At 45.7% G+C, this 27,024-nt stretch overlaps 1 protein-coding gene across 3 annotated transcripts in view; it reads left to right on the top strand.

The window, feature by feature from the left end:
* The window catches only part of VTCN1 (V-set domain containing T cell activation inhibitor 1), a 111,139-nt gene that overhangs the window by 14,445 nt on the left and 69,670 nt on the right, over positions 1-27,024 (top strand). The window contains exon 1 of one of the 3 annotated variants that reach the window (XM_073234471.1): positions 1,423-1,537. The exons of 1 other annotated variant lie outside the window; for it this stretch is intronic. Coding sequence is in view for 1 of the 2 variants with exons in the window: in XM_073234469.1 (XP_073090570.1) it covers positions 26,013-26,044 (32 nt within the window). In the remaining variant the exon portion in view is untranslated. Of the gene's footprint in view, positions 1-1,422; positions 1,538-25,840; positions 26,045-27,024 lie in introns of those variants that run through there. One more of the 3 variants, XM_073234469.1, reaches the window with a different exon arrangement.

Genomic DNA, 27,024 nt, shown 5'->3' with positions numbered 1-27,024 from the left:
GCACTTTAGCAAGAGCTTGCAACACATTCAGATAGTCAGGGGATGGGTCCTCTGCACCGGGAAGCTGCACTCGCCGGGTTATGGGTGGAGGGGCCCCGTACATTATCTCAAATGGAGCTAAACTATGTACATAGGGGGAGTCTGAGCACAGAAGATGGCTAAGGGAAGGAGGGTCACCCAGTCCCCGCCAGTCTCCAATACCAATTTAGAAAGGGTCTCTTTCAGGGTCTGATTCATTCTTTCAACTTGCCCAGAGCTTTGTGGGTTATAAGCACAATGTAACTTCTAATCTACTCTCAAAGCTAGGGCTAGTCCTTGTAGGACTTTGCTAATGAAAGCCGGGCCGTTATCGGGACCTATTGCTTCAGGGACCTCATATCTGGGGATGATTTCCTCAATTAATCTTTTTGCTACTACCTTGCTAGTCTCATGCTTGGTTGGAAAGGCCTCTACCCACCCAGAGAAAGTATCTACTATAACCAACAAATACTTGTATCTATACTTCCCTGGTTTTATTTTGGTGAAGTCTATTTCTCAATTCCTCCCTGGAGCCCTGCCCCTTTCCCGGGTACTTGCTGGGTGCAGCCCTCTTGGGGCTGGTCTTAGCCTTGCACAGCTACTGCATTCATTTGTGATCTGATGAGCTGCCTCATTCTGGTGGGGAAACACCAACTGCATGGACTGGAAAAGGCTGAGCAGCTTTTTCCAGCCTAGATGGGTGGACTTATGCAGATTAGCAAGCATGTACTGCCCCAATGCTTCTGGCAGGATCAACCTACTTTCTTGGTCCCTACTCTAATTTCCCTCCCTAAACACTTTCCCCGAGACTTGTTTCTTAATCCACTCAAGATCCTGGGGGGAATACTCAGGTTTGGGTGGCAAGGTGGGCAGTTCAGTTATGGGTATTTCGAGGGCTGCAAGTACAAGGGAGTCCGAGAGGGCTGCCCTCTTAGCTTCCGCATCAGCATGGCTGTTGCCGATGGCCTCAGGTGTCTTCTTTGATTGGTGGCCCAGTACATGTATAACTGCTACCGCTTTGGGTTTTTCGACAGCAGCTAGTAGTCTTTGGACTTCTTGCAGATTCCTCAGTCCCTTCCCTTCCACGGAATCCTCTTTCTTGGTAGATGGCACCGTGGACATGGACAGTGCCAAAGGCATATCTGCTATCTGTGTAAATGTTGGCCCGCTTGCCTTCTGCTCTTTTCAAGGCCTCAGCGAGAGCAATAAGTTCCGCCTTCTGTGCTGAGGTGCCAGGGGGCAGAGCTGCGCTCCAGACAACTTCCTCTTCGTGGGTTACTACTGCTGCCCCTGCTCTCCTGACCCCCTCTTGCACAAAGCAGTATACCAATTTAGCTCACAGTTTGGTAACGGTGTGTCTTTCAGGTCTGCTCGCACTTGGATAATTTCGGAAAGGATGTCTCTACAGTCATGGATGGGGGTCGTCAGATCTGGGTCCAGCAGAAGGGTGGCAGGACTTAGGGTTACCGGGTCAGAGAAGGCGATTCGTGGAGAATCTAGTAGGAGCCCTTGGTAGTGGGTGAGTCTTGCGTTCGTCATCCATTTTCCTGGAGGATGCTTGAGGATCCCCTCTATGGTATGTGGGGCTGTTACTCTCAGGTTCTGGCCAAAAGTCAGCTTGTCTGCCTCCTTTACCAGTAGAGCGATAGCTGCTAGGATACGCAGACAAGGTGGCCACCCGGAGGCCACTGGGTCTAGCCGCTTGGACAAATAGGCCACAGGTCTTTTCCACGGGCCCAGCTGCTGAGCCAGGACTCCTTTAGCCACTCCTTTCTTTTCATCTATAAACAGGATAAAGGGTTTTTCTGGGTCTGGCAGAGATAGGGAGGGGGCCCGGAGGAGAGCTTCTTTTAGTCTGTCAAAAGCCTCTTGTTGTTCCTGAGTCCATTGCCAGCCCGGCCCTTCTTTGGTCGCTTCATATAGCAGTCGGGCTATTTCTGCGTACCCTGGAATCCAGAGCCTGCAAAACCCGGCTGAGCCAAGAAATTCTCTCACTCCCCGGGGTGAGGAAGGGACGGGGATAGTCAGGATAGTTTGTTTCATAGCCTGCATTAGCCACCTGGCCCCATTAGATATTTTGTACCCTAAGTAGACTACTGACCTCTGACAGATGTGGGCTTTCTTGGCGCTGGCTCGATATCCCAGTTCGCCTAGTTCAGCCAGCAAGTTCCCGTGGCTTCTTCGCACTCTTCACGGGTTTCTGTGGCCAGCAACAGGTCATCTACATACTGCAGCAGTGTCACACGGGGGTGGTTCCTGCGAAAGGGCTCCAGGTCCTGGCTTAAGGCTTCATTGAATAAGGTGGGAGAGTTCTTGAAGCCCTGTGGTAGTCTAGTCCAGGTAAGCTGCCCTTTTCTTCTCCCCCTCCCCCCGGCTCTTGCCACTCAAAGGCAAACAAAGGCTGACTAACTTCAGAGAGTGGGATACTAAAAAAGGCGTCTTTCAGGTCCAGAGTAGTATACCACACATGCGTGGGTGGCAGGTGGCTGAGTAGGGTGTAAGGGTTGGGCACTGTAGGATGGATGTCTTCTACCCTCTCATTGACTTTCCACAAGTCCTGCACTGGTCTGTAATCTCTACTGCCAGGCTTCCTCACTGGAAGCAGGGGCGTATTCCATGCACATTGGCAGGTTTTAAGGATTCCTGTCTCCAACAGTCTATGGATATGGGGTGCTATCCCTTTCCTAGCCTCTTCCAGCATTGGATATTGCTGGACCCGGATGGGTAGAGCTGCGGCTTTGAGTTGAACAATGACCAGGGATAGGTGTTTAGCGAGACCAATTCCTCTGGTCTTGGTCCATGTGGAAGGGAACCTCTGTAACCAAGAGTCCATTTCTCCCCGGCCCCCCTTTTCTTGATCCAAACAGACGATGTTCGTCGGCCAGGGACAGAGTTAACACATGCGCTGGTTGTAGGGGCTGCCCTTCTTTGTCCATGATTTTTATCCCTTCGGGTTCAAAATGAATGCGCGCCCTAACTTTGGTTAGTAAGTCTCTACCTAACAACAGTGCGGGGCTCTCAGGTATGATCAGAAATGAGTGAGAGACCTGATGCCTTCCTAGGTCCACTTTTCTGCTAGTGGTCCAGGCACATTTCTTGGACCTTGTCGCTCTCTGGACTATACTTGTGCATCCTGGGTTCAGGGGAACGTGGGCCTGGTTAAGAACTGAATATTGTGTCTCAGTATCTACCATGAACCCAATGGGATTCCCCTCCATGCACAGGGTTACCCAGGACTCGGGGAGGGGTGCCAAGCCCCATCCCCGTCAATCCTCCTCTCCTAGGTGCAGGGTCTTAACAGGGTTCCCTCTTCCTTGTTCCCTCCTTTGGGGGCACTCTCTCTTCCAAGGTCCATATCTCTTACACAGGGTGCATTGATCTCGTCCTAGTCAGGATTGGCAGGGTCCTGTTCCTCGAGGTGGCCTAGGGCCCTCCTTCACCCCGGCCAGGAATATCTTGGTCATCTCTTCCCTCTGCTTCTTGTTCTCTCTCTTCTGAAATTCTCTGCCTTCTTTCCTATTTTTCTCCTGCATTACTTATTTCTCTTTCTTCAGCCTTTCTTCTCTATCCTCCAGAGTTTCCCTAGCATTGAAGACCTTCTCTGCCTGCTGCAGCAGTTCTCTAATAGATATCTCCCCCAGGTCCTCCCGCTTGTGGAGTTTTGTCCAGATATCGGGGGCTGCCTGGTTGATGAATGAGAGGACTACAGCTGATCTATGTTCCTCTGCTTCCGGGTTTATGGGGGTATACTGCCTGTAAGCGTCAAACAGCCTTTCCAGATACGCGGCAGGGCTTTCCATTTCCCCCTGAACAATAGTTTTTACCTTAGCCAGGTTAGTGGGCCACCTGGCGGCCGCCCGGAAACCAGTCATCAGAGTCTGGTGGTAGACCCGGAGATGCTCCCTACCTTCTGCAGTCCCGAAGTCCCAATCCGGGCGTGTAAGTGGGAACGCCTCATCAATGATGGGCTGGAGGGTAGTGGGTCTTCCATTCTCTCCGAGGACATTTTTCCTGGCCTCATTGAGGATACGCTCTCGCTCTTCCATCGTGAAGAGAGTGCGGAGCAATTGCTGGCAGTCGTCCCATGTGGGATGATGGGTAAACATAATGGACTCCACTAGACCTGTAAGACACTTGGGGTCCTCTGAGAAGGGAGGGTTCTGAGTCCTCCAATTATAGAGGTCACTAGATGAAAAGGGCCAGTATTGATATTGTTGAGCGATGCCTGTACCGATGGCACGTACAGGCAGAACCAGCACTGCTCCTTCTGAGGTGGAGGAGGGAGCCTCTCCTTCTTGTTCCCTGGCCCCCCAAGACCTTAGCTGCATTCCTCCTGTTCTACCTGGCCCCCAGCGTGGGGCCAGGTTGGGGGAGTGTGGGGAAGCTCTTTCCGGCCTCCTGCCTCCCTCTGCTGAAGAGTCTGGGGAAGCTGCGGCCGCCTGGTTCCCGCTGGATTCCCCAGCCTCGTTTTCAATCCTCCCGGCAGCTTCACCCCTCTCCTCCGCATATGGGGGTGGCTGCTCAATTGGCAGAGGGGGGTAGAGAGGAGAACTGTCAGGGAGGACAGGCGGTGCATTCGGGCACACAGGATTTCTGGCCCTGTGTTCAGAGGGCTTTAATTTTTCCTGAGCAACTAGGATGGAGGTCTTTAGTGGGTCAGTATGAGGTTTCCCCACCAAAAAGGGCCTCAGCCAGGATGGAGGGTTCTCGGCTAGATTTTCCCAGACCAAGATATAGGGGAGTTGGTCAGGGTGGCTGGCCCTCAGGGTCTGGTCGGGAGATAATGGTTTTGACTTTGCCGATAAGGTCCAGGGAAAGAGACCACTGGGTTGGCCAGCCTACTCCAAAGGAAGGCCACTCGACTGAGCAAAAGGTGTCAAACTTACCCTTCTTGATGCCAAGGCTCATATTTAAGGCCTGTTCCTTGACCTCCAGGAAATGGGAAAGGATCAGACTCTTAGGAGTAGCCTGAGTCTGACCCATAGTGAAAAAGAAGAAAAAGAATATGAGGGAGACAAAGGTGAAGGATGAAGATGCCACTTCAAACAAGATGACTGTTGTACATGCTTGTGAACGGGTGCCTGTCGTTGCACAGTTTTTCTTCTGTGGGGGACGTGAATTTATCTGGGATTCACGGCTGTGACCCCCTTATCCTGTCACGGGAGTCTTCTAGCGGTAGGCGCCCTAATGGCTCTTAATTGCCTGACCCGTGCCCGCGGGAAATGATGTAGTGGCAGAAAGGAGGAACGGAGAGAGCAGGAGAACCTTAGAACAAGGAAACTTAAAATGAGAAGCGCAAAAAAAAATATAAACCGAAACTAAAACACAATAAAACAATCAATGATAACACCAAGCACACACACCACATCTGATCGCACTCATTCGGACCGGTCCTTCTTTCACTCTGGTGCGCACCACACTCACCACTTTCAGGATCCTCAAAAACTCTCGTGATTCTCCCAAAAGGCGTCCACTCAGACTGCCGCAGGGTGACGAGCTCCATCCTTTCCTCCTTGGGAGCCAGGTTCCTGCCAATCGGACTTGCTTTCCTACGGCCGAGTCACTCAGACCCTAAGGCTAGGATTAGTCACCTGGACTTCACCCAGGGTCACTAACCCGGGGGCCGGGACTACCAACCCGGACTCTCTCACTCGGGGTCACTAACCCGAGACCATACACGGGATGGCGACTCCCGCTTTATAATGGATTTATGCAGATACGAGGGGGTGACCCTCAAATTACACTGCCCCGTCCGGACAATTAGACCTTGCCTCCAGACATCCTTTGTTCTCAGGGAAGCCGCACGGATCCCGGACGAGCCCCCAAATGTTAGGGTGTAGGACTCCGGGGTTTCCCAGAGAACAAGACACATGGACACGGAGATGAAAATCCAAGCAAAGTCTTTATTCAGCCAGCAAGCTGGGGTCGACAGCACCTCCCCTGACACGCAGGCCGAGTCCAAGCTGCCAATCCCGAAGCAACTTTGGGTATTGATTATATAGGATCTTCACAGCAGTTACATCAAAGCCCGCGCAGTTCTACAACTAATAGGTTTAAAACACACTCTATATTGTAACCAATGGGAAACATTGTAAACTTTTTAGGGAATGTGCCAGTTGTCCTGCCCACTTCAATTGTTATCTCTTGCTTACCCAAGCATGTCTATGTGACTTATCACGGGTTACATCCCCAGGCATTCCCAGGCTGTTGCCCACTTCTAGTTATCTAACTTAGGGTAAGCGCATTTCTCAGAAGCCTCGGGTAATTTACACAAGAAAAGACTGGGTGGCTCTCGCTCTAGGCAGTCAGGTTAAGTGTCATTAGTTCTTTTTCCTGACTTGATGCTCTCTGCACTCCGTTACAATAGAATAAATGCTCATGGGGGCAGGTGGCTAGCCTTGCTCACCACTCTAACTCCACCACCTAAAGGAGTATCCAGCACATAGTAAACATTTATTGCAGGTTAGGTTCCCTGGTGTGGGTAAAATAACAATATTTCCAGAATCTCTCACCTGGCTTTAGTGCATCTCTATATCAATAGTTGTTTCCAAGGGGTAGAGAGAAGTAGTCCATCTCCATGTCAATAGATTACAAGGGCAAGGGAGGGCTTATCTGGACATAGAGTTGGGTGGAGCTCTCTCTTCTCCTACAGCCTGGTCAAGAGAGATGCAGATGCTTGTAAGAAGTAAGTGGATTTCTCTCACTTCATTTCTCCCTTTGACTGATTTTGGTATCAGAGGTCTTTAGTCCTGGACTTTTCCCCCCATAGTTACATCTAGGAAGCAGACTCTAAGGTAGGGTTTGAAGTCCATGACTTCTATTAGAGAGTGCTTTTGGGACCACCATCTATAAAAAGGAAGAGAAGGATTAGGGAGAGGGAGAAATTGGGTGGTGATAAAGTCTTAATGAAGGCCTTAGCCAATGCCAGAAGCAGCTTCCAAGTTGGGATAGCCCTCCAGAGTTGCACCAAATTGGGATGAAATGCCTAAGCATTTAAAATTTGCATAGATATATCATTCATGGGAGTTGCCCTAGGAAGGGGAAGTAACCTTGGAGCAGGAGCTCTCTTTAGCTAGGCAACTGTGTAGTGGGTTGACCCCTGAGGGCTTACTGCCAGCAGCACTCCAATGAGCTGGGAAAGTAATTGCTTCATTTCTGAAGGGAGATCTGGACAGCACCTCACAGTACCTACCACAGCACTCAATAAGGTGGCTGACAAATAAACTTACTGAGATCCAAGAACAGAACAGATGGGTGAGTTCCTGACATGCAAAGAAGGAAGGAAAGGAAAATCAAGTCAATGAATCTGCATGCCCACACTCCTCCACTTGACTACTATGGGTGAGGGCCTGTGAGGGAGCAGGGTGGGATATAATGTTATAAAAAGTGGGACCCCCTGCCCCAAGACAGAGAATGAAACATAGGCACAAACATACACTGTACAAAGCAGTGTGTTTTAACTCTTATGTGCATCCCAAACTAGTGCTTATAGGGGGAAAAGAGGAGAAGACCCCTTCTGACTTGAGGAACAAGAGGAAAGAGTGAGGAAGGCAATGTGAAGCGGGTGGTGGTTTTTCTGGGTAAAGCAGGGGGGAAGGCAGCCAGCAGGCTAAGCCATAGTAAAACAATGGCTCAGTTGCAGGAAAGCCCCAGCTGTGCAGGCAACAGTTTGCTCTTCTCTCTATCCTCTAATACTTAAAGCCTGGAGTCTTGAGTGCACGTGAAGCCATGAAATGCCACACATGTGCATCAAGTTAAATCCTGAAAGAGGAAAGTGTTTCCTCTGCCTAGCAATTCTACCAGCCTGAAACAATGGGGAGAGGGAGGTGTAAAGTTGCAGGAGTTCTATGTGACTTGATCTATGTTTAAAATGGTAGTAAGCCAGCAATTTCACTTATCCAAACTATAAAGGTTTCCCTTATATTTGGAAAACAGAATGTAATATATACAGGAAAGTCTACATCTTTCTGCAGAGAAACAATGGAGTGGTAGCTGAGTCCCTGGTTTAAAAAGGTTAGAATCAAATAAATAGGTGTAGAGATCATCACCAGGGTAACCTTACAGAAGAAGAAAGTGAGCACAAAATGGCTCACTGCACACCTGTGGGCAATACATGACTGTTGACTCTATATAAAGAGCTCCGCCCAGTGCTCTGGGTGGGACATGGTGGCAGGGCTGCAAGGCTGCAGGAGAGCAGAGCAGAGGCTGGAGTGGTGGCAGCGCTAAGGACAGAGGCCCAGAGGACAGCTGTGTGGGACAGCTGTGCAGAGAGGCCCAGAGGATGGCTGTGTGGGATGGCTGTACAGGCAGAGAGGCCCAGAGGATGGCTGTGTGGACAGAGGGGCCCAGAGGATAGCTGTGCAGACAGAGGGGCCCAGAGGCAGAGACCAGCTTGCTACATGCAGACTCGCTCTGACTAAATGGGATTCTAGTGACTGAACTGCCACGTGGAAATAAAGTTGGGTATAACCTTTCACCCCAAGAATGTTTTGCTGTCAATTTTTTTGGTCACATTGAATCCATAGCAAACTTGCTGGGGGCTGAAACCCATTGGCAAGACAGCATCAGAGGTAACACCCAACAATAAACACATGCCCCTTAAATGACTAGCTAAATCTTGAGCTAGTATCCTTCATACGAAGCCTGATTTCCCCTTCTTTCATTAAAAGCAACAGGAGCCACTAGCCAACCAAGTTGCTGGGTCAAGGTGCAGCTCTGACCTAATTGTAACCACTGCAAAGAGGAATGACATTGGAAGGGATTAAAGATGGCGGCATGAGAGGTGAGAAGGAGGCTTCCTCCTAAAACTGCATATAATATGAAAGTATAATTAATACAACTAACCCTGAGAGAGCAGCAGGAAAGAGGACTGTGCCAGACTGCATACACCTAGAAAAAAGAGCAGACCTCACCGAACAGGGTAACGTACCAAAGTTGTGGCCTGGTGGGACCTGAGCCCTTCCCCCACCCCAGCTCACCAGTGGGAGGAAGAGAAATGGAGCAGGGAGGGGGTGGAGGCCTGGGACTGCTGAACACCTAACTCTGGAGATGTGCTCTGGGAGCACAAACCTACATTTCATGGTGCTTTCATGACACTCTCGTGATTACAGGATTGAAAAGCTAAGACAGGCATAATTCCTGAAGAGACTGAGATTCCAGCCACTTGTGGAAAGCAGAGATCCAGATCTGGCTGCTCTGGGACAAAAGCTTATACCTGTGTGCTTGGCCCACTGATTCAGGCACTGGAGACAGGCATAGCAGCTGGGAAGCAGGAAACAGCTCTTTCCTCCCCCCAGGCACCAATACCACTCCCCTGCAACCCCTGACATTTCTTCAGGGTCTGAGCAGCTCCAGAGAGTAGAGCTTCTGGACACTAGAGGGCGCCATATACAAACATGAAATGCCAAAGGACCCTGGTCCAGAGTAAAATTATTGATACAACTCCTGGGAAACATTTAATGACATGGACCTCATGACTCCTCCTGAAAGGGAGTTCAAAATAAAAATCATTAACATGCTCATGGAGGTACAGAAAGATATTCAAGAACTCAGGAATGAATTCTGGTCAGAGATCCAACTGTTGAAGAGCACAATGGAGGATATTAAAAGCAGGTTGGATACAGTGTAGGAGACAATAAATGAAATAGAAACCAGAGAAGAGGAATACAAAGAAGCTGAGGTACAGAGAGAAAAAAGGATCTCTAAGTGTGAAAGAATATTGAGAGAACTGTGCGAACAATCCAAGCAGAACAATATTCACATTATTGGGATACCAGAAGAAGAAGAGAGAGAGAAAGGGATAGAAAGTGTCTATCTTGCTGTGTCTATCTTTCAAGTGTCTAGTTGCTGAAAACTTCCCCAATCTTGGGAAGGAAATAGTCTCTCAGGCCATAGAGATCCACAGATTTCCCAACACAAGGGACACAATGTAGACAACACCAAGACATATAGTAATTAAAATGCCAAAGATCAAATATAAGGACAAACTATTAAAAGCAGCCAGAGAGAGAAATAAGATCACATACAAAGGAAAGCCCATCAGGCTAACATTAAACTTCTCAGCAGAAATCTTATAGATGAGAAGGGAGTAGCATGATGTATTTAATGCAATGAAGCACAAGGGCCTGGAACTAAGAATACTTTATATGGCAAGATTATCATTTAAATTTGAAGGAGGGATTAAACAATTTCCAGATAAGCAAAGGCTGAGAGAATTTACCTCCCACAAACTATCTCTACAATCTATTTTGGAGTGATTGCTATAGATGGAAGTGTTCCTAAGGTTTAATAGCTGTCACCAGAGGTAATAACACCACAGTAAAGAAAGTAGAACAGCTAATTACTAAACAAATGCAAAATTAAATTAACTATCCCCAAAGTCAATCAAGGCATAGACAAACAGTACAGAATATGATACCTAAGAAATAAAGAATGGAGGGGGAAGAAAAAGGAGGAAAAAAAGAAAAGAACCTTTAGATTGTGTTTGTAATAGCATATTAAGTGAGTTATGTTAGACTCTTAGATAGTAAGGAAGTTAACCTTTGGTAACCACGAATCTAAAGTCTGCGATGGCAATAAGTATGTACCTTTTGATAATCACCCTAAATGTCAATGGATTGAATGCACTAATCAAAAGACATAAAGTCACTGACTTGATTAAAAAACAAGACCCATCTATATGGTGCCTATAAGAGACACACTTTAAACCCAAAGACATACACAGACTAAAAGCGAAGGGATGGAAAAAGATATTTCATGCAGCTAATAGAGAGAAAAAAGCAGAAGTTGCAGTACTAATATCAGACAAAATACACTTCAAAACAAACAAAGTCACAAGAGACAAAGAAGGACATTACATAAGGATAAAGGGGTCAATCCAACAAGAAGATATAACCATTATAAATATCTATGCACCCAACACAGGAGCACCTACATATGTGAAACAAATACTAACTGAATTAAAAGGTGAAATAGAATGCAATGCATTCATTCTAGGAGACCTTAACACTCCACTCACTCTAAAGAACAGATCAACCAGACAGAAAATAAGGAGACAGAGGTACTCAAAACACATTAGAACAGATGGACCTAACAGACATCTACAGAACTCTACACCCAAAAGCAGCAGAATACACATTCTTCTCAAGTGCACATGGAACATTTTCAAGAATAGATCATATACTAGGCCACAAAAAGAGCCTCAGCAAATTCAAAAAGATTGAAATTGTACCAACCAGTTTCTCAGACCACAAAGGTATGAAACTAGAAATAAATTATGCAAAGAAAATGAAAAAGCCCACAAACATGTGGAGGCTTCACAACATGCTCCTAAATAACCAATGGACCAATGACCAAATAAAAACAGAGATCAAGCAATATATGGAGACAAATGACAACAATAATTCACTACCACAAAATCTGTGGGACACAGCCAAGGCTGTGTTAAGAGGAAAGTATATTGCAATACAAGCCTAACTCAAGAAAGAAGAATAATTCCATATCAGCCATCTAAACTCACAGTTAATGAAACTAGAAAAAGAAGAACAAATGAGGCCCAAAGTCAGTAGAAGGAGGGACATAATAAAGATTAGAGCAGAAATAAATAAAATTGAGAGGAATAAAACAATAGAAAGAATCAATGAATGCAAGAGCTGGTTCTTTGAGAAAATAAACAAAATAGATAAACCCCAAGCTAAACTTATCAAGAAAAAAAGAGAGTCTTCACATATAAACAGAATCAGAAATGAGAAAGGAAAAATCACTATGGACACCACAGAAATACAAACAATTATTAGAGAATACTATGAAAAAGCATATGCTAAGAAACTGGATAACCTAGCAGAAATGGATAACTTTCTAGAAAAATACAACTTTCCAAGATTGACCAAGGAAGAAACAGAAATCTGAACAGACCAATTACCAGCAACAAAATTGAACTGGTAATCAAAAAACTACCTAAGAACAAAATTCCTGGACCAGATGGCTTCACTGCTAAATTTTATCAAACATTTAGTGAAGACCTAATACAGATCCTCCTTAAAGTTTTCCAAAGAGTAGAAGAAGAGGGAATACTTCCAAACTCATTCTATAAGGCCTGCATCACTCTACTACCAAAACTAGGCAAAGACACCACAAAAAAAGAAAATTACAGACCATATCCCTAATGAACATAGATGCAAAAATACTCAATAAAATATTAGCAAACCGAATTCAAAAATACATCAGAAAGATCATCCATCATGATCAAGTAAGATTTATTCCAGGGATTCAAGGATGGTACAATGTTCAAGAATCCATCAACATCATCCACCACATCAACAAAAAGGGACAAAAACCACATGATCATCTCCATAGATGCTGAAAAAGCATTTCACAAAATTCAGCATCTATTCATAATAAAAACAAAATGGGGATAGAGGGCAAGTACCTCAACATAATAATGGCCATATATGACAAACCCACAGCCAACATCATACTTAACAGTGAGAAGCTGAAAGCTTTTCCTTTAATCTGAGACAAGACAAGGATGCCCACTTCCACCACTTCTATTCAACATAGTACTGGAGGTCCTAGCCACGGCAATAAGACAACACAAAGAAATAAAAGGCATCCAGAATGGCAAGGAAGAAGTTAAGCTGTCACTGTTTGCAGATGACATGATATTGTACATAAAAAACCCTAAAGAATCCACTCCAAAACTACTAGATCTAATATCTGAATTCAGCAAAGTTGCAGGATACAAAATTAATACACAGAAATTGGTGGCATTCCTATACACTAACAATGAACTAGCAGAGAGGGAAATCAGGAAAACAATTGCATCAAAAAAAATAAAATACCTAGGAATAAACCTAACCAAGGAAGTGAAAGACCTATACCCTGAAAACTACAAGACACTCTTAAGAGAAATTAAAGAAGATACCAATAAATGGAAACACATCCCGTGCTCATGGACAGGAAGAATTAATATTGTCAAAATGGCCATCCTGCCTAAAGCAATCTATAGATTCAATGCAGTTCCTATCAAAATACCAAAATCATTCTTCAATGAACTAGAGAAAATCATTCTAAAATTCATATGGAACCACAAAAGACCTCAAATAGCCAAAGCAATTCTGAGAAGGAGAAATAAAGCTGGGGGCATTACCCTCCCCAACTTCAAGCTCTACTACAAAGCCACAGTAATCAAGACAATTTGGTACTGGCACAAGAACAGATCCATAGACCAATGGAACAGACTAGAGAGCCCTGATATAAACCCAACCATATATGGTCAATTAATATATGGTAAAGGCGCCATAGATATACAATGAGGAAATGACAGCCTCTTCAACAGCTGGTGTTGGACAGCTACATGTAAGAGAATGAAACTGGATTATTGTTTAACCCCATACACAAAAGTAAACTTGAAATGGATCGAAGACTTGAATGTAAGTCATGAAACCATAAAACTCTTAGAAGACAACATAGGCAAACATCTCCTGAATATACAACCTCTTCCTGAATGCATCTCCTTGAGCAAGGGAAACAAAAGCAAAAATGAACTCATGGGACTACATCAAACTGAAAAGTTTCTGTTCAGCAAAGGACACCATCAGCAGAACAAAAAGGCATCCTACAGTATGGGAGAATATATTTGTAAATGACAGATCCGACAAGGGATTGACATCCAAAATATATAAAGAACTTACACACCTCAACACCCAAAAAGCAAATAACCTGATTAAAAAATGGGCCGAAGATAAGAAGAGAGTTTTCCAAAGAAGAAACTCAGATGACCAGCAGACACATGAAAAGATGCTCCACATCACTAATCATCAGGGAAATGCAAATTAAAACCACAATGAGATATCACCTCACACCAGTAAGGATGGCCATCACTGAAAAAACTAAGAACAACAAATGCTGGCAAGGATGCAGAGAAAGGGGAACCCTCCTACACTGCTGGTGGGAATGTAAGCTAGTTCAGTCATTGTGGAAAGCAATATAGAGCTTCCTCAAAAAACTAAAAATAGAAATACTATTTGACCCAGGAATCCCACTCCTTGGAATTTACCCAAAGAATACATCTTCTCAGATTCAAAAAGACATATGCACCCCTGTGTTTATTGCAGCACTTTTCACAATAGCCGCGATATGAAAGCAACCTAAGTGTCCATCAGTAGATGAATGGATAAAGAAGAGGTGGTACATATAAACAATGGAATACTACTTAGCCATAAGAAAGAAACAAATCCTACCATTTGCAACAACCTGGATGGAGCTGGAGGACATTCAGCTCAGTGAAATAAGCCAGGCAGAGAAAGACAAATGCAAATGATTTCCCTCATTTGTGGAGTATAACAATAAAGCAAAACTGAAGGAACAAAATAGCAGCAGACTCAGAGACTCCAAGAAGGGACTAGTGGTTACCAAAGGGGAGGGGTGTGGGAGGGTGGGTGGGGAGGGAGGGAGAAGGGACTGAGGGGTGTTATGTTTGGTACACATGGTGTGGGGGACCACGGGCAGAACAGTGTAGCTCAGAGAAGGGACATAGTGGATCTCTGGCATCTTGCTGCACTGATGGACACTGACTGCATTGGGGTATGGGTGGGGACTCGATAATATGGGTAAATGTAGTAACCACATTGTTTTTTCATGTGAAACCTTCATAAGAATGTATATTAATCATACCTTAATAAAAAATTTTAAAAAATTAAAAGAGGAATGACATCAGTTAAGCCAGCTTGGTGTCTGTTTCCTGCAGCTCATGAATGGCAAACTGAGAAATCAATAAGAACTTTACTGTTTGGGCAAGAGAGTGATTTACAAGGCCCTGGCAGAGGTCATTAGCCTCAGTTCTGATGGAAAAAAGGAAATGCTCTGAGGCTGTGATTTCAGAGAGTGACAGACAGTCGCCTGAAACCATGGTTTTAGCTTGAGGTTCCAGCTTGGCTTTGTGTTTTCCTGCCAATTAACCGATTTCTGTTTGTCTAACCTAATCAACCTGAATAGCGACTTCCTGATATATTTCTAAAAGAGTTTCCCCTCCCCTCCTTATACTGTAAATGGATCCACTGTTTCTGAAGGAACTAGACCCCACTCACTGTTCAACGGCAACCTCAGGCTGCAGCTGGCAGTGTATGGGGTGTCCTGTGACCAATCCAAGGGCAGGATGTGGGCTGGATGCCAACCATGGGCACCACACTCTCTGACCCTCCTGGAATCAGAGACTTGATAGGAAGTGACAGGGTTAGAAATTAGGCCTGAAAGATAACAGCAAGCCCATATATGAAATTATACAAAGTGTGATCTTAGGCTCAGGAAACTTAGAAGTAGGAAGAGGAAATAAGAGAGAAGTCCTAAATCTGTAACAATAAGTTATTACTTATTCCAAATGTGATGGCTTTAACAAATGTAGAGGGGCTTAGTTTTTCTAAATAGTGGGCCACATGGCCACAAATCCCTGGGTGTGGGCACTTGAATCTTTTACTCATAATTATGGAATTCGAATGGTCCGTGCTTGGTCTACAAGTTCCAGCAGGGACCAAGTGCACATAAACACTTTGCTGATATTTATTAATGCATTTGTCAGAATCTCCATAATATCCTGTTCCAAGATGAAATTTTGTAGAACTTCACATAATTATATTAAGTTTCAAGTATCATTACTAATGGATAAAAACCAACTAGGGTTAATCCAGGCAGAAACAGTTACACAACAGCTGTGGTTGTGTGATGGAGCTTGTTATACACTAGTGCTTGAATGTGAGGTAATTAGTAAAATGTTTTTGTTCTCCTAAAATCCTTAGAACAGCCCCTCCCTATGGATCACACTTTTGGAGACTAGAGTTTAACATGTCAGTCATCATCAGTCCGTCAGGTTTCCATCCACTCCTGTCATTCACTTCTTTATGCCCAACTTTTGTCAAACTGTCTTGTTGAAAGGTAAATTGACCAAGCCAGTAGCTTGTCATGTTCTAGGAACTTATTCCTGTCACTCTGCTCATGGCTGTAAGCATATCCAATTCAATCATTTCCTAATATTCCGATTCAACCAAGATGTGTCATGGTAGTGATGATGATGGGGTGTGTGTGTCTTTGCAGATTGATCACTACCTAACTGAGGCCAAGATTTCTCATCTATAAAATGGGGATGATCATTCTGACCTCAAGGCTTGTTGGGAAGATTAAGTTAGTAAATACCATGTGTGAGTATCTCTGACGCACAAAAGGTCACTTTCAATACGTCTGTAAGTCTCAATTCATAGGGGTCCTTCCACAACCACTGGGCCATGCCTGCTATAGGTTATCTGGGCTGGGTAGATAATAGCCTCAGACATCTGTGTCTGTGACCACCTGTTGGGATACAGGTACGTTGCTCATTCCGGAAGGCCATCGCCGAGTGAGGCGGCCTGATTTTCTTGTCAGGCTAGAGCTCTGGAGTTGATTACTTTGTCCAGCACTTGGGAATCCATCTAATTGCCAGCCTCTTCTCTGGACATTTGCCTTCTCACAGTAAGTTTTCCTCTCCCTTGTGTGTCCCACGGTCTCTGAAAATGGTCACACTTTCAATGAGCAGTCATTTGCTGAGCAGGTGCCACGCACATGACATTTTGTCAGATGTTGTACGAGAGACCTAAAGAATCACCTTGGTTGAGTATTTTCTATGCATCAAGCTCTAAGGTAGGCTTTTTAGATACTTTATCTCATTTACAAAGCTGAGTTAGTTTCTGATCATGGGAAATAAACATAATTTAAGGAAAATAAGACATAAACACACAAAAAGATAACTGCATGCTCCAAGTGTATAAAACTAAAAATTAAGGCATTAAAAGAAATTAGAATTTAGAGAAAACAGAGCCACTGTTGAAGAATGGGGTCATGAAAGTCTTCAAAAGGAAGGGTAGATCTGATACAGACCTGGAAGGATGGGCAAGGAGAGAGAAGTAAAGAAGGCTACCCATCCAGGGAACTGCATAAGCAAATCTAAAAATGGGACTGAATTCTAGCTGTGCCCATCAGACAGCAAGAAGCCCATTCCTGAGGATGGTTCCCCTCCCAATAGGCAAGAGGCAACTGCTTCAGTGTCAAACAAACTTTGACTTAAATCCCACTTGTATCATATACTAGCTAAATTAATAAACCTCTCTGAGTCTCAATACCCTCAACTCTAAAATGGGATAAAATACTTAATCCCTACACTTGTCATGAGGATCAGATGAAATGATAATGTATGTAAAGAACCTAGCCCTTCATGTTGGCAATAGTGAGACCAGAAAAATGGTTGTACATCATCTAGCCTGTGGAAATTGATTGACCTTCCATGGTTAGAGCCCTCCATGGTTTTCAAAGCATCCACAAGCACGAAGTCATCAGAATGAGCCTCCCAACAGTCTTGTGTGTAGGCAGGAGTGACATAACTGTAATTCCCATTTCACAGTTGGGAACACTAAAGTTTAGAGAAGCCTTGACTTTCCCAAGTTCCTAACTTCAGAGTCCAATAGACCTGTGCTCAGAAGTTGGCTCTGCCACCTGCAAGCAGGGGCAACTTTAGACACCTAATCTCTCTGAGCTTAGCTTCTTTACATTCTATGGTCAACTTTTTACATCAAAGCTCTACCCTTTCTTAAATATTTAATCTGATTATTTAAATTTTTAAATAAATAATACATTATAAGTTTCAAATATTAAAAAGTACAAATGGCTATATGATGAAAAGTCTCCCTCTCCTTCCTGTCCACTCTCCATCTTTTTCCACCACATCCAATAAGTAACCTGTGCATCCTTCAGTAGTTTGCTGTATATCCTTTTCTGAGTCTCTATACATATAGAAGCAAATCTAAATATGTATATATATGTATCTACAAGCTGCTTTATTTTTTAGCAATAAATACATCTTGGATATTTTTTCCTATCAGTACATTACAGTTTTCTTATTTTTCACAGTTGTGTGGTATTCCATTATGTAGATGTCCCATAATTCATTCCACTAGTTTCCTATTAATGGACATTTAGGTTGCTGCTAGTCCTTTGCTATTACAAACAATAGTGGAGTGAATAATCTTGTACATATGTCTTTTGTGTGTGAGTACATTTGTAAGATAAATTGCTAGAAGTATAATTACTGGGTCAATTTGTGCATTTGTCATTTTCATAGCTATTGGCAAGTTGCCCTATGTCAGGTTATAGTCCCATTTGCAATGTCTGAGAGTGCTTGTTTACCTATAGCCGTGCCAACACAGTGTGGCATCAAACCCTTGTACTGTTGCCAATCTGATAGGTAAAAATAGCATCCTAATGTAGTTGTAAATTGAATTTACCTTATTATGAATGAGATTGAGCATGTTTTCATATTTTTATAAAGCTGTTTGTATTTTCTTTATTGTTAGCTATATGTTCATATCCTTTGCTCATTTTCCCATTGGGTTGTTGGTCTTCTATGTTATATAAAGGAAATTTATATAAGGAAATTTTATATTAGAAAAATAAGTCCTCTGATTGTGATATAAGTTGCAACTAACTTTCTTAAGTCATCATTTGCCTTTTCATTTTACTTACTGCATCCGTTATTTGTGCGTATGTGTCTAAGAAACCATCCCCACACTTAATGGCTTGACACAGCAATCATTTGCTCGTGATGCTGTGGTCTGGGCTCAGCTGAGATAGTTCATCTCTGTTTCATGAGGTGTCAGTTGGGCTCACTATGCTTTAAAGTCAGCCAGTGCTTGATGGCCTCACTCTGGAGGCTGACCGGCTATTAGTAGAGGTAGCAGAGATCACAAACATCTATCGGGCTAGCCTAGCCTTCTTCTCCTGTCAGTTGCAGGTTCCAAGAAACAGCAAGAGAGCAAGAACCTGTACCCAAGAGTTTTTAACCCTGCTTGCATCACATCTGCTATTGTCCCAGTGGCCAAAGCAAATCACGTGGCAAAGGCTGGAGTCAGTGTAGGAAGGAAACCTAAGGGCAGAACTTTGTGGCTGTTTTTTGAAAACAATATATCACACTTACAGGATTATTTTGGCTTTTGGTTCTTTTCCTTAGTGTTACTGTTGTTTGTTTCTCTATGCAGTTTTTAATTTTTATATGATACTGTTTGTCAGTCTTTTCTCTCATGAATTCTAGATTTTGAGTCAAAGGTAGAAAGCCCTTCCCCACTCTAAGGTTGTGAGGATAATTCTTGTTTTCTTCTAGTGCTTTTATGGCTCCATCAATTACATTTAAAGATTAATCCATTTGGAATTTAATGTTGTGTTCACTGCCCATTGATATTCTTAATTAACAGGTAGTCCTCTATTTGGGAAGTTGTTTTATCAGTCAGGATAGGCAAAGTTACATCCAGTAACAAACAACACTTTAACTTAGTGGCTTTTAACAAGAAAGATTTATTTCAAACTCCTGTATATATCCATCATGGTTTGGTGTAATTTCTGCTCCATACCAACTTTATTCAGACACCTGGGTAAAGCTGGTGAACCACCCTCCATCTAGAACATTGCCAGTGTCCCACAGAACAGAGGCCACAACCATGCATGCACACAGTGCCTGATATAGCTTCCCTTACAATCACATTTTATTGGCTAAAGTGAGTCACACAACTGATCCTGATGCCAATGGGATGGAAAAGTATAAGCCTGTACTGATGAAGAATAGAAAGTATTTGGGAACAACTTTTCAGTCTTTCATTATTATCCTTTCTGTTAATGTGCAGTTTTGGGAAAGGACGCACATGAAGCCTGAAGCAGGCTGGGTCTCACCAGCTGGGTCAGGAACCTCATCTGCGGTTACACATGCAAATGAGCCCCACACCCAACCTTTTCCCCCCGACCTTGTGTCCTGCTCAGTGTAGAGGGTCCATGTGTAGTCTGGAATAGCAGAGTAAAGAAAGGGAGGAACAGTGGGCCTCACCTAAGGGACCATTACAGGTTGAACTGTGTCTCCCTAGAAAGATATGTAAGAGTACTACTCCCAGCCCAGTACCTCAGAATGTCACCTTAGAGATAGGGTCTTCACAAAGGTAATCAAGTTAAATGAGGTCATTAAGATGAATCCTAATCTAATCTGGCTGGTATCCTAACAATAAAGGGCAATTTGGACATAGACATGTACAGAGGGGAGATGCTATGAATACATATGTAAAAGACAGCCAGCTATAAGCCAAGGAAAGAGGCCTGGGACAAATCCTTCCCTTGCAGCCCACAGAAGGAACGTACCCTGCCGACACCTTGACTGCAGGCTTCCCACCTCCACAGCTCTGAGACAATCATTGTCTGCTGTTCAAGCCAGCCAGTTGGCGGTATTCTGTGATGGCGGCCCTAGCAAATAAACAGGGGAATCTCCAGCTGCCTGGTAGGGGCTGCTTAGACGCTATTTTGAAAGGGTTTGTGGTGCCGCAGCAGATTGGCACGGAAGGCACCCATGGCCAGGCAGCGATGTCTTCCATGAACAGAGGGTGGGGTGGGGGCAGTACTGAATGTGGAGCTGGCTGACCAGGGACTCAGCACACTGTGAATTTGTGATGACAGTAGGGGTCACAGAAACCTGTGAACTTGTATGCTTATGGGCAGGACTGCCAAAAATCCATGCCTGAGGCTTTCACTGAAGGATGAGGGAGGGAGAACGGAGAGCAAGCATGGCCGTCTGCCGGGTATTGGTCCCCAGCCTGGCTGAAGATGAGCCCCAGCTCGCTCTTAATAAGAGAGCACTAACAATTAGCAAAAGAAAGTCAAAGTCTCAGACAAAATGATAGCTCCTTAACTTTTTGCTATATGTCAGCATCCCTTTCAATTAGCCTTTTTTGAAATTTTCTGTATTAAGACCACAAGGTCTGCTTTTCCCAGCTCTGCTGAGTGTTACGAGACCTCTTTGTCTCTCGCAGGGTCTCATGAGGTCCCAAAGCCCTGCTGACCGCTGGGTCTTTCTCAGAGCTGGCCTTAGAGTGTACTAGTATATAAGAGAAATCCTGAAACATGACAAAAAGGTCTAGAGGTGTGGGTGTAGTGGTAGCTTTGGGTAAGTGAGGGACCCTCTTTATTTCCTTCCTGAAGGCAGATTCAACAACGTTCTATTTTAAACTGTGAGACATTAGTGTGAGAGCACACATGTGCGTGTATGTGTGTGTCTGTGTGTGCATATGCAACCTGTCTTAGCATGCTGAGTACCCCATGGAACACTATTCCAATTAGGAATCAAGATAGCATTTTTGCTGTAGATATTAGGGTTGACTTAGCAGGTCCAGCAGTAGTAATAATAGTGAGATGTCATCCGAAGTGACTGTAGAGGCAGTGACCACCAGAGAGAAACATGGAGCAGAATAAGTTGAAACAACAGTGTATCTATTGCTTATGTAACAAACCTCCCCCAAAATTGTGGCTTAAGACAACAATTCCTTTATTTGTCCATGATTGTGTGGGTCAGTAATTTAGGCTGGGCTCAACTGGTGATTCTTCTATTCAACTGAGGTCATTCACATGGTTGCAGTCAGCTGGCAGGTTGCCTGGGGACTGGCTGGTGTAGGGGGCCTCAGCTGGGATGGCTCCTCTGTGCTCCACGGGCTTAGTCATAAGGTGGCAGAAGAGTCCTTGGCAGCCAGAGAGGGCAGCCCCAAACCCAAGCACTTTCCAGGCCTCTCCTTGAATAATACTTGCTAATGTACCAGTAGCCAAACCCAGAGTCAGTGTGGGAGTGGAGAGTACAAAGTTTAGGCAGACAAAGGCACGATTCCTTGGGGGCCTTCCATGGAAGAATCTCACAATTTTCTTTTCTTGGAACCTTTGTAACATGGCGTGAGACTCTCAAAGGTAAAACCTGTAGACAGCTGGAGGTTCCACCTGAGAAGGTAGGTTCGAGAGCTAGTGAAATCTTTGTTATTTTCAGTACTATGATTCCATCCATACACACGTAGGCCTGGGAAAAATGAAAATACTGACCTTATATAAATCCCTGAATCTCTGAGACACAGTTTTCTCACCCCACAGGTTTATAGTAAGGATCACACAAGCTCATGGCCTTCTGGGAAAAGGGTAAAGCCCCAAACTTAAATGGGTGCTTTCTATCAGCCAGGATAGGCTCTGAGGGAAACTTCAAGCTGGGACACAAGGAAATATGCAGATACTTGATGGGAAAAGAGAGCTTCAGTGACTGGGCTGTTAAAAGAATTTTTTTTTTAATTCATGAGAAGACCTTTTCGGTCCAGATATGCTAAGTTAGTCTTGGTCTCTCTCTCTCTCTCTCTCCTCAAGACTGACAAGGAGAAAACAGAATTTGTGTTTGCTTCACACATCTGCTTTACCTTTTGTCCTAATCCTAAATTATTCCTCCATCCCAAATGCACCTTATCCTCTCCTGCTTCTAATAGCATCAATCCAGCTCCCAAGACACATCCTCCAGAAAGTGGCTGACATATCATAGCCCCAAGCTGATCCCTACTCACCCATCCATCACACACTACTGCGCCCTTTTCATGTGTCTGGCATGGTGCTAGGCCCTGATGACACAAAGATGAATGGGGCATAGATTTTATCCTCTAGCTGCTTACAGACTAGTGATGAGATTGATGCATAAACAGAGAACAGTGCTATCACTGTGTGCTGTGAAAGAAAAATGTGCATTTATTCAACAAACATGGCAATGATCTCTTACTCTGTGTATGCCTTATGCTAGTGTGAGAATAATAAATAAGACAACTTTTCTGTTTTTAGGAAGTGTCCAGTGAAGGAGGCATACAAGTCAGCAGTCACAAGTAACACAGAAGGAGGCATGAGGTTCCCATGAGAGTCCAGAGCACAGCACCTGCCGTGCCGGCTTGAAGTGGTCAGGCCAAGTTGCCCATGGAATTTGTATCAGACAAGAAAAGGGCAGTGGATGGATTCCAGAAAGACAGAGCAATGCATACACAAGCAGAGTGGCCTGGGAGAGTGAAGGATTTTGGAGAAACCCAAAGGAGCTCAGCCAGCCTGATACAGAGTGAGAAGGAGAGATGTAAGGGCAAAATCTGGTGAGGTGGGCCGAGGCCCCACCGCAGGCACTGGGGAACCACTGATCATTCTGACCCAGGAAGTGGCCTGATCAGATTTGCGTTTTAGAAAAATCACTATGGCAGAACTGGGTAGATTGGCACACATAGAGGCAGTCGGGGGGTAGGACAATGAAACATGAGACTGTTTGCTAATTCACTTCAAATGAGAAGTGATGAAGGACTGAATACAGGTGATACTGTTGGGGATAGAAGGGGATGAATTTGGGAGGCTTAAAGGAGTGTTATGGGCTGAATCATGCTCCCCCCTGAAAAAATTCATAGGCTTAACCCCTGACATCCAGAACCTCAGAATGTGACTGTGTTTGGAGACAGGGCCCTTAAAGAGGTGATTAAGTTCAAGGTCATTAGAGTGGGCTATAGTCCTGTATGACTGCTGTGCTCCTAACATTTGGACACAGCAACATACAGAAGAAAAGCCATGTACAGACACAGGGAGAAGGTGGCCATCCTCAGACCAAAGGGAGAGGCCTCAGAGGAAACCAGCCCCGCTGATACTGTGGTCTTGGGCTTTCAGCCTCCAGAACTGTGAGAAAATAAATCCCCGTTAAGCCACCCAGTCTGCGGCACTTTGTTAGAGCAACCTGAGCAAACTGATACAAGGAGGAAGACCCAGGAGACTTGGGGAGCACAGGGAAGACTAGGAGAGCTCCAGGTGACTGGGTGACTAGGGGCTGTGGGGACAGAGAGTAGAGGGGGACACTCAGATCTCTGGAGCAGTCTGGCATGTGATGCTGCCGTTTTCCAATAGGTGTGACCCGGGAGGAGCAGCAGGGTTAGAGAGGGAAGATGGAGCATCCTAGCTTAGACGTGCTCGGTTCTGTGGTCCCTGGAGGACAGCGAGTGGAGATGTCCACGAAGCATCTGGATGTGTGGGGCTGGAGCTCCGGTGGGAGTCGGGATACAGACACCGGCCACTTCAGACACAGGGGCAGTTGAGGCAGAGTAGCTGACAAGATCACCCAGGGGATTTGCATGCTGCGATCAGAGAAAGTGGAGGACAGAATCACAGAGAACTCTGTCACTTACAGGACAAGTGAAGAAAAATGGTCTGGGCTCGGGACAGAGTGGGAGGCACTTGGCGTTTCTCAGAGAAGAAAGTGTCAGGCGAGGCTCTCAAATCCTGGGGAGATCAGATCTCTCTCTCCCTCTCTCTCTCTCTCTCTCTCTCTCCCTCTCTCTCCCTCTCTCTCTCTCTCTCTCTTTTTCTCTCTCTCTCTCTCTCTCACACACACACACACACACACACACACACACACACACACACACTTTTATGCTAGTTCACCATTTTGCAATATTAGTCTGTTGTTTTCCATTGTTTTATGTGCGTTTCTCTTCAGGTTTTGGAGTCAAAACCAGAGCCATATCTCTGCTGCTCCAGAGGCACAGGATGCTCCGCACCGCACAGCCCTGCCTGGCAGTGCTTGCTCTGGCGGCCGGTGGGCTCCTGGACAAGCTCTGGACAAGCTGCCCAATGGCCACTTTACCTTTCACCTGGGGTCATCTCAGTGCGTTGTTTGGGTTTTCCTCCAGGGCACATCCTGTAGTGATGATGGATGCCAGGGTATCTGAAATAAGGCGACTCTTTATAAGGCTTTTGAGGGGCTGGGCAGAAATCTTGTGCCTTTGGGTTAGGGTCATATGTCTAGGAATTACTGAAATCACCGCCCCCACTTCCTCCAAGCTCCCCAGACCAGGGAAGGGTTCAGTAAGCATGAAAGCTCCAGAGGCCCCAAGGGCTGCCCCTTTACTTACTCTGGGGAAGGGGAAGGAACCTTCCTCACTCCCACCCAGGAAGAGGTGCCCGCAAGAAAGGTCATTTTCCTGAAGTCACATGATTAATTAAGGCCCCAGAATTTGGACCTGGCTTGGGTTGACTCTAACAATCTCTTCATTGCTAAATCACACTTCCTCTGTTGTCTTCTCCCCACCACCCCGGTCTCCCTTCTGTTCCCAGCTGTACTCCAGGCTTATTTTAGTAGCCTGCACACCAACACGGGAATCATTCTGCGGAAGTCCTGGGGCACCTTTACCCTGAAATCCACAGTCAGTCAGCCAGGACTGGTAGACCAGTCTGCCAGTGAAGAGATGAGTACTCTCCGGACTACCTCTCTGGCATATGGAGGGAATGGATGAAAAAATGCAGAAAGAGTGAGCTTTATGCCTTAAGAACTTCCTGTCTCATTGGAAATCTGAGTGCTGGGTGAAATGTCAGAGATGAGTTTTTCTAATCCACTCACCCCACAGTAATGGCTTCTATGCAATGCAGTCAGTGTCTCTTCAGAGTCTCAAAATAATTGTGAAGTTGGCAGGGCAGACCCTCTCACCCTGTCACCGAAATGCAACCGGAAGAGATCTGCACTCCCAGGTGGGCAGTCTCAGGGGCCCGAGGCAGGCTCTGTCCCTAAGGGCAAGCTCAGAGCTCCTGTCCTTTCAGCTCACAGCCTTTCTGAGGTCTCTCAGCATGAATCTCCTTCACAAGAGACACACCAGTGGTGACCCAGCCTCTGCCTGGGCATCAGCCACCCCCAGGGACAGGGACTCCCAGGCCCCCAGCTTCCAGGCACAGCCCTAACACTTGGAGTTGTTCCAGTCCTTTCGTATTTGGAGATTTAACCTCTGTCCCTAGGGCTCCCTTCCACAGAGTCAGGAGGAAAAGACGTGTGCTGAATACAAGCCCTGAGGCAGGGGGTCTGGGAAGCTCTTACTTCTCACCCTCTCACCTGGAAAGGCAGCTCTGTGGGCCCAGCCTCCTGGCTGGCTTGGGTGGGGGGCACCCCTGTGCCTGCAGGGACTTTGGCACAGTAGTGCTGCTTCCTCATACCTGAGCCTTCCGCAGCTGCATGCAGCACTCCCAGCCTGCGCACACTATTTAAGGCCAGCACACCAGAGCCGGCTGAGTCACGGCCCTGGGAGGGCAGCAGCAGCTCCAGTCACCCCAGCGCCCAGCACCTGCTGGAAGGGACCCTTCCCCTCGCCATGGCTTCCCTGGGGCAGATCATCTTCTGGAGGTAGTACACTCTGCTCTACCCTTATGGGGGAAGGGAATGGGGTGAGGTCTTTTGGCGGTACTGCAGACTGCTAGGCTGTCCCACAGGTTCCCACCTCTACCCTTATCTGATACAGCATGGGGCTGGTGGGAGCCTGGCCAGACAACAGCCTAACTTGATTTGACTTAACATCACACCCCAGCCAGGCAGGGCACCTGCTCAGGGTGAGGCTGGTATTCAGCCATGAAGGGCTACACCTGCTGGAAGTGGTGTGCGCCAGGCTGGGGACTCCACTGAGACATCAAGGTTCTTGGGGCCGTAAGCAGGCTGGCATGGGGTTGCCTGTTGGATGAGGGGAATCAGTGCTGATGATGAGTGGGAAGCAAGGGTCCCTCTCTGCAGGCCCCAGGATGAAGGAGGTGAGCACGCGGTGACCCTTCTCTAGGAGCGGGGCTTCTCAGGCCTGCCGGGTAACTCACACCGACACTCCCCCTCCGCCCCCTACCTCCAGAACGGCGTCCCCAGTTTTCCAGGGGGCCCATGGAGAGGAGACCCCTGAGGCTGCTTCTGAGAGGACAGAGCTTTGCTAAAGCTGGAGTCTGCCCACCCTGGGCCTTGGACGGGGTTGGAAGGACATAAAAAATCAACAGGAGAGGAGTGAGTGACTGTGGGAAACGCTGCTGGGGGAGTAGGTTAGTGGGGCCGAGAAGATGGAGAGCTCAGTGCTGAGAGGGAGAGGGTCTGCGGGCAGGCCTGACCCCCCAGAGGCGAGGGGAGTCCCATCATTCACCTTTTGTTCCTCTCACTGAGCGGCCTTTAGCTGCCTATTTTTCCCTAAAGACGTCACTTACCTTTCTGGAAGGTAAAGAGATGGAAAGTGAATAAAGGGTTTTCCTGAAATGGTTGGTGATTCAGTGTCAGACCAGCTCATGACAGCATTTAGGGAAACAGGAAACTCTGGTTCTAGGGGTTGTTTGTATCTTTTCCAGTGAAAGGAAAGG

This window comes from Manis javanica, chromosome 4, assembly GCF_040802235.1.
Source record: "Manis javanica isolate MJ-LG chromosome 4, MJ_LKY, whole genome shotgun sequence".
NCBI lineage: Eukaryota > Metazoa > Chordata > Mammalia > Pholidota > Manidae > Manis > Manis javanica.
Note: the sequence above shows the minus strand (reverse complement) of the source record. Positions and strands in the feature narration are given on the sequence as shown.